Here is a 13,271-nt window from a genome sequence, read left to right as displayed (position 1 = left end):
GGTAATAAGGGCAATATAAGAACCTATAGAAGACTAAAATTTAGAATAGAACTAGCTACCTGAATTTCAGGTATTTAGGGTCTGAAAGGAAGGGAAAGGAATCCCTCAATCGGAAGAGGCCTGGATGAGAGAGGAGAGTTGCACACACAAAAAACCTACTGCTCTGGTCCCCACCATGTGGAAGATCAAAGAGCCATCCTGCACTAGTGAGAGTGTATATGGCATATTATATTTTGATTTTTAGGAGACAAAATCAGATGCAGTAGACAGCATTAAGTGACCTCCATCATATGCTTATTTATTTTACTTTTTTTTTTTTTAAAGCACTTATCTCAAGGGCACCAGAGTGGAGTCGTCTCAAAGCTGTGACAGTACTAGACCTGTGACCTTAGACTAGAACTTAGTTTAACACAGTGTAAAGGGATAAGAAAATCATCAGTGACTGGATTATTAAGTTTTGTGTACAGAGCATTAAGACCTAAGAAAGTCCAAATGTAATGAAAGCAACGACTGGTAGACATAAAAGGACAAAATACACCAATAATAAGTTAACTAAATTTCTCTAAGATATCTACTAATCCTACTGCAAATAGCAGGAAAGATATTAGATCGAAACCACCCCATTTCTTCCTAGAATAGAAACAAACTCCCAAGGCACTACAGATTGTAGCACTTCCAAAGGGATGGAGCTTTTTGCAAAAGCCAAGTTTGGGCCTGTATCTTTAGAATTACAGAGGGTAGCACCATGGCTTAGCTAGCGCGTTTCTAGTGAAAAGGAGCTCCTGGGTTTCATTCCCAGTGATGCCTTCCGGAGCTGGCCTCTCTCCTATGCTGGTAGCCTGGCCTAAGGCACTGGATAGAGGCTCCAGTCTTTTTGGGGAGGTGGGTTTGAATCCCACCTCTACCATATGCCATTTTTACAGGAGGAGGTCAGACTAGATGATTATAATGGTCCCTTCTGGCCTATGAATCTTGAATACTGCATCAGTTAATGGTTGTATGTCTATTTTATAGTGCATGGAGAACATGTGGCTACCTTGCATTTCTCCATTTGATGCCCATGCTCTCTCTGCCCAGAATTCTGCTTTCAGTCATGATCAGGGACAATGTCAGGAGGAAATATTGCTTTTTGCCTGTAGTACTGTGAAACAGGAGAAGGAGCAGCTGTGGTTGAGGCCGAAGGAACTACACAGACAAATATGGAGGAGCCTGGAAGAGAGGTGTGTCTAATGCAACCTGCACTAGTGGCTCAGCAGGGACCCTGTCATCTAGCTGTCCTAGGAGGAGACTGTTCAGACTCCGTGTGTGTTTTGGAACAACTGAAGGGGGAGGGGTAAGTGAAAAGAGAGAGGCAGAACGCATATGTATTTTCACACACGTTTTCTGCCTGATTAGAAACTAGATATGGATTAAAATTAAGTTGAACTGTTTAGATTTTTTTCTCCACCTCTAAATAAATGTAGGCAGCATTAAAAACTTTTTTTTTGCAAATGTTCTAGAGGAACAGGAGGTCTGGTGACAACCATTATATCTGGTCTACCTCCCAGCAGAGAACAGAAAACTCACAGTAGGCATAGCAGACATGTTAATGCAGGAGAAATGTATTATTCTAAAAACTTGTTCTTCTACATGCAAATTCAGCATCAGGTTCCTTTATCAACACCCGTCACTATGCAAAGAATAATGTAGATCATCTGATCCACCACCAATATTAAGATTTGACAATACAATTCCACCTCAGTTTATACCACTAAAGCATAGTGACTTCTCTCCCCTCCCCCCCCGAGAAATCAGACCATAGGACATATCTAAACACAGATTTTAAAAAGAGTATTTCTACTGAGGTAAGGAGATTGAACATATACAGGAAATTAAAAATAGAAAAATAGATATTTTATATCTTACTTATTCCTCCTAATGTCCTAATTCCTTCCCGAACATTTTGTGTGAACAGAGGAATGATGGGCTACGAGAAAAAAGAAAGGTAAGAATTTAATGTAAATATGTGGAAGGCTGTTTTACATAGTGTTTATTTGAAAACAAATGTGCAACTTGTTTGATGAATACATTTGGCAGACAGCTGATTTTTCAGTGAGCAACACAATGTTCTACCTGTTATTTTACCATAGTACTGAAAGGTCCAAATTGGAAGATACCACCTGCTAATGTAGAGTTAGTCGGTCAATCTTCTTAAAATCACATATTGCTTTAGAACCCCTGCAGCACTTAGAAAGGGATACTGCAAGCATTTGCACATGTGTGAGTTTACTCATTTGAGTAGCCTTCTGGACTTAAATTAGCAATTACACATGTGCAATATTTGCAGATTTGATTAATATATGTGTAGGCATTGTTACTGTCTCAGACATAAATGAAATTGGGTAGAGCATCATGACTAGGGATATAAGAAATCATTTGCTGGGGCAAACTATGGGGAGTTATTTTTCAGAGTAGCAGCCGTGTTATGTTAACATTTAACATTTTTTGCTATCCATACATTGTTAATGATGCTGTAGAAACTGATATAAGGCTGTCAAATGACAAAAGCTTTTGGACACCTTTATTGTTACAGGTTATTTAATCTCAAATTGGTCTCTCTTATCATATACCCACATCATTAAATACACACACACACACACACACCATTAGCTAGCATTTGTAGCCACATGTGACTACTATACCCCTCATCATTACACCAGCATTAGTTACATGAGCATATTTCTCACATGCGAGACAAACTATTTTGTCTCACATTTCCTAAGAATTTAGATAAACATCTGTAACATCTTGTAGAACAGTTTAGTACTGTATGGAAGATGGAAGTCATTTAGTTAAGTCACACTAATAATTTTGAGCCACAGAAGCACTCAGATTTTGGTTACTGGACTCTGACACTTAGCAATTAAACAAATGCTAGGATGATATCACCAATAGTTTTTTAGCATTTTAAGGAAAGATACTCCAATCCTACATACACTATCGAACTATTAAAAGTTTGTGACATCAGCGTGTGGAAAATGAAAGTCAGCTGAATTTCAATATCAGACAAAAAAGAAATTAAAAAAGTATACAACTAAGCATGCATTAAGTATTTCTTTGAGAAACAGGAGAGGAGATAGAATCATATAATTTAGTTCCTAACTTTTGTAAGAGCATATTTATGATATGTCTATAACTTATAAACATTTGCTTTACAGTGCTGAGAAAAACAGCTTTAGCCCCAGAGAAAGACCTAAAAATCTAACCTTCTTTGCTTCTGTTCTGTGATCCTCCACACACACTCACCACTTTTGCATCAATGGCCACCTGAGCAAAGCCCGTACGATTACCCCATACAAGAACATAGGTTTCATCACTAAAGAGTGCTTCTCTAACTCCACCTGGCGAGATAGCCACCAAGCGGCCATTCTTCAGAGCTTTAACACATTCTTCCTTTGGTCCATGCATAACACCAAACACATCAAGTAAAAGTTTAAAACCTGCAAGATGTAAAAAATAAGTTATCAAACACAGAACATTTAAGATGTGTTACATAGCTATTGATTTCACACATTCTCAAAACAAAATATATTGGTCAAGATTTTCAAAACAGTAGTGATTTTGGGTACCCAATTTGAGATACCTTCTGAAAACCAGACTCCTTTAGAGGTATAGAGCACCCATTTTCTGAAAGTCAGCCCCTTTAGAAGCATTCCAAATGGGGCACCCCCCCAAAAAGTCACCAGTAGGTTTTGAAAATCCTGGCCAATAAAATCTAAACTTTAAAGGATTGTTTTTAATGGCTCTGTACATCACACCTAATCAAATTAGGTGCTACCTCGTAATCAGTAGTAACAACTTCAATCATAACAAACAAACAAAAATACACAATGATGCCTTTGACCAGGTTAATCAAGTATGATGGAGATGATTTAACAGCAGCATCACCTCCTTACCAAGCCATACTTTCCAAACATGGCTTGAGTCTGACCAAATCCACCAGCGCAATGGATGGGAATTGTTTAAAGCTCTTTCCCTTCAATGGTCAAAGAGCATGTTGATATGGATGAAGAAACTAAAAAAGACCCTCAACATTTTCAGTAACAGTAACTAAAATACTGACTAAATTTTTACTGTGAAAGAAAAATATGGTGAGCCTAATTTTGTTCACATTAGATTCAATTTGGTATCGGACATGTTTTATAAATTAAAATTATGCCAGCCTTTCCTGTCTTGCATCATCCTTGAATTTCAAACGATTTAAGTCAGATTCCGATCTAACCAGAAAGGCACACAACACCACATGATACAAGTCAAACTTTACCACTCCCACCCCACCCTTGCAATGTAACCTTAACTCCACCCCTTCTGGAGTGGACAGTAGCCTCTGGGAAACATCTAGTAAGGGAGTGCAACGGTTAACAAGCTACCAAAGGAAAGTGGTGGATTCTCCATCTCTTGAAGTCTTCAAATCAAGAAAAGATGCCTTTCTGGAAGTTATTAGCTTCAACACAGAAGTAACTGGATGAAGTTCTATTGCCTGTGATGTACTGGAGGACAAACTGGATGATCTAATAATCCTTTCTAGCCCTAAATCGTCAATCTATAACAAACAGACTGAGGAAGGACTAATGGAATACACCATTTTTGTGCTGCATTCCACAAATCGATTTACAGCATTTATTGCATTCACTGTGTTAGGTGTCGCTGTGCTGAATGGTGGAGAGATTAGCTAGAGCAGCTTGGCACTGTGATAGGACAAGTGGTGCATGCATACCTTAAGTGTCCAAGTCTGCATCATTTCAGCACAGAATTCCATAGGTTGCGTCAGCAGAAGTGCGCAGGCATGTTCTTGCTGTGTGGATTGCCCGGTGATCTATGTGACAGCAGTCTCTGGGGCTTAGTGAGGGACAAGGCAATGCCTTAGAAGGAATCCTCAAGGTAAGGAATCCTAAGAGTGCTTAAATTTAGCAAGTTTAAAATGGTTTGTGTGAAACAGACTCGATGTTTAAGTGTAGATAGTTCCTGTTAGCTATGCCAGACCTAAACACGAGTTTTGTCTTAGCAAAAAGAACTGTTGGATTTTGTTCTACAATGCTCATGTGCTCTGTTCCCAAAATGTTCTCTGTAAGTGACAGAATGCTAGTATAAAGAAAAGGAGTACTTGTGGCACCTTAGAGATTAACACATTTATTTGAGCATAAGCTTTCGTGAGCTACACAAAAAAGCTTAGCATAAAGCTTATGCTCAAATAAATGTTAGTGCCACAAGTCCTCCTTTTCTTTTTGCGGATACAGACTAACACGGCAGCTACTCTGAAACCTGTCAGAATGCTAGTATGTGTGTTATTGGCATGCTTGGCAGAGGGCAGAGTTAAGGTTGTCTTGCAGGAGTTGGGGGCACGTACCTTAACTTTGTATTTCCTGGTTTTCAGAAGTTTACGTTGAGCCACTCTCCACATTCTGAAAGGGCACAAGGCACCAGCAGGCAACCTTAACTCTGTGTTAATGAAGTTCTGGGGCATTTATATAATAGACTTCCTCATGTAGGCAGGATTGTAGTTCCAGTTTTTTATACTTGGAAGGAATATGCCTTAAAGGAGGAGAAGGCTGAAAGCTAAACATTCCGACAGACCAATGGAATAACTTACATTTTAGTTTAGAATTACAAAAGTTGGTTTAATTTAATTATTCATTTTTCAAATTGACAAGAACCTTTCAGTACTTTTATCTAGGGGTCAAATAGGGAAGGACAGGGGAGATGAAGTAGTGGTATTCTTCCAAGCTCTGCTCACAAAATAAGCTTCACCCATGTGAGTTGCCAAAATGAATTGCCAGTCACAGGAGATCATACAGATGTTCAAAACATGATCATATGTGTTCTTTGGGCTCCTTGAGCTTAGCTCCCCTTGGTGGGGCTTGAATATGTCCACGGGCTCTGCTATGTACCTTGGGCTTAGCTCTTTTAAGGGGGATGGAGGGGAAGGGGGGAGTTGGGAGTGGTAGAATTCACCAAAATGCGACATCACTCACAGAAAACTGTGCAGATCTGTGATCCCCTCTTTTCTTACACGAGAATGAATTAACAATGACTACATTTAAATGATCAGCACTAGGCATCATAGTTAGCCTCCTCACTGATATGAATGAGGCACCTCTCAGAGCTATTATTCCAGCCTCTTTGCAGATTTACATACCTCTCTCTTCACTGATTACACTCAACTCATATTTCTGGAGGTTTCCCCCACCCAAGCATAACAACTAGCAACTTGCTGTATTTTCAAATGAAAGCTGAGACCACGTCCACATGAGGAGTGTTTACTGGTACGGGAATGCCAGCATACTATGCTGACAGCACTGCTGTGGGCACAGCTGTATTAGCAAAGCTGTGTTTTATACTTGCACAGTCATTTCACGGGATGGGGGAGGGGCGGTACAGGGTGGTTTAAGGTATAGCACTAAGAACGCAGCTTACTCTTTTTAACTGACATAGCAAGACACTCCTGGTGCAGACCTGACCTAAGCAAACTGAGTGAAGAGAAACACTGTTTTTAGGCCATCTGATTTTATTTTTTAAATTCCTTTTTTTAAAAAGTAAAACAAAGGAACAATAGGAGTGCAGGGATTAAGAATTTTATTTTAAAATTAAAGTTTTGGAGAAGAACACAGAAGTTAAGTATATCTTCTAGAACAGGGGTGGACAAACTTTTTGTCTCGAGGGCCACATCGGGGTGCGAAACTGTGTGGAGGGCCGTGTAGGGAAGGCTGTGCCTCCCCAAACAGCCTGGCCCCCACCCCTGCCCCCATTCACCCCCCCCCCACTTCTGGCCCCCTGACTGTCACCCTCAGAACCATCCAACCCCCCTGCTCCTTGTCCCGATTGCCCCCTCCTGGGACCCCCTGTCCCAAACTGCCCCCCCCCGAGATCCCACCCCCCCATACACCCCCCCCTTCTCCCTGTCCCCTGACTGCCCCAACCCCTATCCACACCCCACCCCCTGACAGGCCCCCCCAGGACTCCCACACCCTATCCAACCCCTTGTTCCCTGACCCCTGACTGCCCCAGAACCTCCGCCTCATCCAACTGCCCCCTTGCTTCCTGTCCCCTGACTGCCCCCCCGGTACCCTCTACCCAAGCCCCCCACCGCCACGCATGCGCTGCCCCCTTACCATGCCGCTCAGAGTGCCAGGAGCTTGCAGCCCCACTGCCTGCGCGGCGGCATAGCTACAGGGGAGAGAGAACAGCAGGGGAGGGGCCGAGGGCGAAACTCCCAGGCCAGGAGCTCAGGGTCCGGGCAGGACGGTCCTGCAGGCCGGATGTGGTCCCCGGGCCGTAGTTTGCCCATCTCTGTTCTAGAAGCTAAAAAATAGAATATATTTCTAACTGATACAATTTAACATGCACAATCAGCTGCTTTTTCAGAGCACATTTTGCAAAGTTGCTGTAATTAGTGTTGAGGTTAGCCAGGGCAATATTATGGCTGGCCATGTGGAATATTTGTCTAATTTTTTTTAAGAAAATTTTTCCTTCAGCCCCAGGCTTCATCCTAATTTTGAAGTTTAAATTTGGGCAATGGATTTTCCTGGGTTTGATGAAAAAAATAAAACTGATTCTCTCCCGCTTCCCATGTAATAATCTCAAGCATAGTCTAACTTTGAAAGTTCAAACTTTTTACATAGTTAGCCTTTGCTAAGGAGCACTGCGTTCTGAGTTCATAAAAAGGACTCTTTCAAAATGCAGTTTGAAGCAGTGAAAAAATAATTTAAGTCCACAAACATGCAGATTCTCAGCAGGAATTCAATGAGACTATGCTAATTTATACTAGCGGAGGATCTGGCCCATAATATATGTGTATGTGCAGCACAAACGAACACCAAATTGCCCATTTTCGCACAACTGTTAAGAGGCACATGTCAACCAAAACCGACTCCACTCAGTTGCCTAAGACTTACAATTGTTTTTCTTAAATCTTAAAATTACATGCAAAGAACCTATGTTTATGAAAAATTAATGTACAAGTAAAATGAGGGGAAATGGAAGAGGCAAGGTTCCTACGGTACCATGAACTCAGCTATACTGCACATGTTGTTTTGTATTTATTTTTATAAATGTGTAGTTTAATGTATTATTGTTTGTTAAATCCAATCCGTACAATATACAGGATAGGCAGGGTGGCTGACTTAAGGCTGTTTTATCTTAACTGAACAACTCTAACACTGCATGGCAGTTCTTTCCATTTAAGAACCAAAAACCCAAGTTCTTCAGAAGAGAACACTGCCTCATCTATTTAAATATGTACAAATATTTTGAAATCTATGCACCTTAAAATATGCTGAACTTTTTATTCAAACATTTATTCAACAGGACATCTCTGAAAGAAAAGATGGGAGGAAGGAAGAAGGGACATCTTATAGAAAATTACACCATTTATTCAAGGACAAGACAAAAGATGGCATCTGGTGGAATTTGTTTCCCATCAGCATTTAGGTAAATTTTAGGTTACTTAAATATAAAAAGTTAGTTTAATGAATTAGCACAAGCTTCCATATTTACCCTCTAACTTTTTCTATACCAGTGCTCAGGAGGACCTTAACATTTAGAGTTCATATATATTTATCTAAACCAATGGATCCCTACCTCGATCACCTCTAAGTACTTCTGTCAAAGAGGCTCAATCCTACTTGTAGTTGTATTCTTGGGTTGAGGCCCAGTTACATTACGCATTCTTTTCAGGGAGAGGATATTAAAGACATTTTTATTGCCTCTGGCAACTTCAGGGGCATCCCCCCAACTATGGAATGTCACTTCATACCCTTCCGCCCCAGTCAGTCACCCAAATCACTGACTGCATTATTAAATGGAAGGAGGCAAGGAAGCTGCTGCTGTGGTTAATCAAGACTGCTACTTCGTGCCGTGATCTCCTCTGCTTTGCTTTCAGACTTGATGTGACAGATGAGGTAGGAATGGTCACCAAACAATCTATCCAATCCATACAATGGTATTTATAAACTGGGACAATGTTGGCCTTGGACTACTACAGACCAAAGGAAGTCCTGTCCAACATAGGACTATTGGCAGATACGGTCTGAATACTTGTGCTAATTAATGTGTGTCAGTAATATTATGGTATGATATCACTAAAAAAAGTGTGTCTCCAACTCAAAGCTCATTATTTGCAATGAAAGACTCTTACCTGGTAATTTAAAGACGAAGTGATCAGCTACTGTATAGCACATTCTGTTCTTCAGTATAAGGAGTTTAGCCAAGAAGTAGAAATAGTCTATAGGAGTTGCGCCATGATAAAAAACAACAAGCCCAGGTCCTTCTGGTATTTTTTCCAGACCATGAACCTCATAACCTGTTAGAAGTACAAGGTACAATGGTGTCAATGTTTTATACCACTCAAACTCCAATATAACAACCACCTTGAGAAAAGTTAACATGTTATAGAGAACGATGAACACAAGAGCTGCTGCCATTCAATACTTGGTGACTTCAAAGACGACAAAATCTGATTTCACAGCAATTAACTATTTATTCTGAAAGAGTGAGAAGTATTTCACTAAACACAAAAAGAAAAGGAGGACTTGTGGCACCTTAGAGACTAACAAATTTATTTGAGCATAAGCTTTCGTCAGCTACAGCTCACTTCATCAGATACAGACTCACACGGCTGCTACTCTGAAAACTAAAAACAAAGTTTACAGTAATACAAAAGCTACCTTACTATCTTGAACTATTGTATCATTTTAACGTATGTTTTACCCAAAGAAATCTATGATATTGCTCAAGTCTTACGACTCATTCATATCACCTATGTAATTGTGATTATTTAAAAAGTACTTAAAACAAGGAACAGATGGGGTGGGGAGGATTGGTAGGTAAACCACAGTTTGAAACAGTGACAAATCAGTGATCAAGAACTACCACCTTATGTAAATGGGGACAGGAAAAAGTTTTGACTTGACAATGTCCCCTTCAGTTTTTTCATTTACAGGCATTCTATTAAAAAGCAAAAACAAAATCTCTTCTTAGGAAAAACGTATCTGCAGAACTAATGAGATGATGGTGGCAGAGGAAAGTACTAAAAACAATTTTGGGACTTGTGCGGAAGTTTGAAACATGTTTATTTAAATGCTTTGTTGAAATATGTTTTACACACACTCTCTCTCTCTCTCTCTCTCTCTCACTCTTGCCTTTCTTTTATTGGGTAGCCATTTCTAATGGTAATTTTCTTCCCATCCATGTTAAATGTGTAAAATGCTCAGCTGTAGTTTAGTTACATACTTTCCTTTTATTTTTCTTCTGCATTTTTTTTCTTTTCTATGCCTCCCACTCTCTTTGATTATATCTATACTCTTGCCTCATCTCTTGATTAGCTTTTCCTTTCAAAATTTGAGGAGCTTTAACATCACATGTAAAGAAAGGATGATCTGGTTTCCTGGCATGCTGATCTTGTCTATTTGATGAAACGCTCTCAAAGCTAGAAAGAGGAAATGAAGTCACTTATCAAAGACTATAGTCCTCTAACTCCTTTATTCTACATACAAGTTTTAACTGTAAAAAAGAGAAATCCCTTCTGCTGCCAGTCCCAATCCTAAAATCCATTCAAACACTAAGACAATGTTCACAGAATTAGGCTATCGTCATGCACAAATAACTTTATTACTTTCATGATATTATAAGACCTCTCAGATGAACAGAGAAACACTGGGAAATTGTGCATCTTAAGTGGAAAGAAGATTCTTTGTACAGTTGCATTTTGAAATAACTAAAGGTATGCACAGGGGAGAGAGGTGTCAGAAAGACCAGGGAGGATGAGTTTACAGTAACTTCAGACTGTAGACCTAGAGAGAGTTTTAGCTGTGCACACAGAACTGTCAAACCTTAGATATGGTATGAGGAAGAAAGAGCAAGCGTCTCGGAGAATGATCATTTTCTTTACAAAAAGAAGCAATTACGTATACATGCACATCCTTTTTCTGTTCTTTGATAGAGCTGATGGCTTTGGTCCAATATGCTTTAATAGATTTAAAGTTGCATTTTTGGCTCTGTAAGCTTTTCGATGCAGGGTTTGCACTATCTAGTTATCAATGCCTTAGAAACTCACTTCCCTTTGACTGAATGGCAGAGAACAAGTGCAGATGATTTTCAGGAAGGATTCTGTTGTTTATGTAAATTGCTCTTCAAACATCCTTTTTTGCTTTGGCTGGATCTAGACAGGGTGGTTATGAAAAAGGCTCAGAAATAGGTGATTTTCTTATGTATAAAGAGCAGATAATTTCTTAAAATTTCTTTATATTGATAGTAGGAGTAGTAAAGGGGCCATGGATTGAGACCATAGTTTTGACATTCTCCTAGCAGAATTGATAGCTGTCAAAAATACTTCTTTAATGGAAAAAACAAGGTGACCTATGACTTGGCTCCAAGCTCAAGTTAAGGTAACGGGTGGGAAAAGTGAATTAGACTGAAGTTAAGTGCTGATTTTAAGAATCTCTTAACATGAGGCTTAGAAGAGACATGACATGTTCTGTCTGAAAAAATTGTACTAACAAATCCTGAGTGGTTAACTTTCAGGGAAATGGCAGTTAGCCTCAATGATAATACAAAAGGGAAGGAATTGAAAGCAGCATTTTAGTTTGATCCAATATGCTTATTTGATCATCAGTGCTAGGATTTTATACATCATGTACTCCTGAGGGCTTTCTGTGCCAAAATATTAATAATTCTGTGCACAGTATTTTAAAATTCTGAAAGTTTCATTTGTCAATAAATAAATGCAGAGGCTCCAGCATGGCATTGGGGTGCACAGGCCACTGGCTGCACAAAGGTGGGAGATCATCGTGCAGCCCCCCACCCTCCGCCCCCGGAACATGGACTCAGCGGTGAGGTTGCACCTGACCCTGATGCAGCACAAGGCCTAGGGCTGAAACACCCTGACATGCCAAACCCACAAAAAAAACAACAGAAATTGGGCTTGTTTTTAGCTTAATTCGCTTGTGGGCTAGTTTTTGGCTTGCAGCTTGTTGCTTCTTTTTAATCGGCTTCTGGCAAACAGGTTCAGGGGGGGGGAGGAAGAGAATTGGGGTGCACAACGGGCCCCCCCCACAGTCCCAGACTGCACAATGGGGTATCTAGTCACATAGGGTGTTGGGGTTCTTAGGGATTGGCTTGGCCTTGTTTTGAAATGGGATTACCTTGATTTTTGGCTTATTGTGAAAGTCGGGGTGCTTATTTACCATGTGAAAGTTGACAACTGTGCCTGCGACCCTGCCCCTCTGCACCAGGTGCGGGGCAGGCAGGCTCAACCAGACAGGATTCAAGCATGGAGGGGATCCAGGTGTGGGGTGAGAGGATTCTGTGTGGACAATCTGGGTGCAGGCAGCTCAGTGGGGGAAGGGGGGGGTTATGTGTGGGGGGGATATGGATGCACAGAGGCTCATTGAGGCGTTCCAGGTGCAGGAACAATGGGACTCTGCAGGGGCATCCAGGTGAGGGTGGTTGGGGCTCAGCGAGGACAGGGGGTCTGGATGCAGCTAGTTGGGGGTCAGTGGCATAGGGGTCTGGATGTGGGGGCTCAGGATGGTGCAGAGGGTGGGACATCAGGGTGGGGGTTTCAGTGCAGGGAGCTCAGTGGGGGTGGAGGGATAGGGGTCCAGAGGCAGGGGTCTCGGTGCAGGGTGGCTCCAGATGCGGGGTTGAGATTCAGTGAGGTGGGGTTCAGGTCTGGAGGGCTAGGGGGTTTCTGGATGTACCAGGTAAGGCTTGGCAGGGGTTTCTGGATATGGGAGGTCCAGATGCATACAGGTTCAGTGGATGAGGGAGCAACTCCCCATACAGTGACAGCTCCCCACCACAGCTGAGGAGTGACGGGGGCAGGAAGCAAGGAAGGATGCTGAGCTTCCTGCAGCTGGGGGAGGTTTATGAGGGCGGATCTGACAGCCCCAGCCACTCCTTATAGGGGAAGAGGAAGTCCCGTCCTCTGCTGCCTCCAGTCCAGCCAGGTCTAGCAGCTGATCTGGCTCAGGGTAAGAGCCATTGGCTGGGGTGTCCCCAGCCCCGCAGTGATTTACTTCTCCAGCGGCTGCTCCAGGTGCCTGAAACGATGTACCTGCGCTGCTAGGGAGTAGTGCATGACTTTTGCTTCCTCGCAGAAAAATGACTTTCTGACAGGGAAGCAAAGAAAACTGCACATGCGCAGTGGCGCAGAATTCCACCAGGAGTAATCATGGAATAAACTCAACCAAACAAACAGATTTTCAAGTATGCTAAATACCCCACCTCCCACTGAA

The 13,271-nt window shown here is 41.5% G+C and overlaps 1 protein-coding gene and 1 long non-coding RNA gene across 4 annotated transcripts in view; one reads left to right on the top strand and one right to left on the bottom strand.

Moving 5' to 3' along the window:
* LOC144930200 (uncharacterized) overlaps nt 1-9,577 on the top strand; it is a 49,933-nt gene extending 40,356 nt beyond the window's left edge. The window contains exon 3 of the long non-coding RNA XR_013635305.1: nt 8,344-9,577. This is a non-coding gene — a long non-coding RNA (uncharacterized LOC144930200). The remainder of the gene's footprint in view (nt 1-8,343) is intronic.
* Nucleotides 1-13,271, bottom strand: part of LOC140906700 (DGAT1/2-independent enzyme synthesizing storage lipids) — a 42,822-nt gene that overhangs the window by 13,313 nt on the left and 16,238 nt on the right. For all 3 annotated transcript variants that reach the window (XM_073331144.2, XM_073331142.2, XM_073331143.2), the window contains 3 exons: nt 9,173-9,337; nt 3,286-3,479; nt 1,906-1,966 (listed from right to left, as the gene is read on the bottom strand). In XM_073331144.2, coding sequence (XP_073187245.1) covers nt 1,906-1,966; nt 3,286-3,479; nt 9,173-9,337 — 420 coding nt within the window. The remainder of the gene's footprint in view (nt 1-1,905; nt 1,967-3,285; nt 3,480-9,172; nt 9,338-13,271) is intronic.

The sequence above is a fragment of the Lepidochelys kempii genome, chromosome 2, assembly GCF_965140285.1.
Source record: "Lepidochelys kempii isolate rLepKem1 chromosome 2, rLepKem1.hap1, whole genome shotgun sequence".
Classification (NCBI taxonomy): Eukaryota; Metazoa; Chordata; order Testudines; family Cheloniidae; genus Lepidochelys; species Lepidochelys kempii.
The sequence above is the reverse complement of the archived record's forward strand: the minus strand, read 5'-3'. Positions and strand labels throughout refer to the sequence as shown.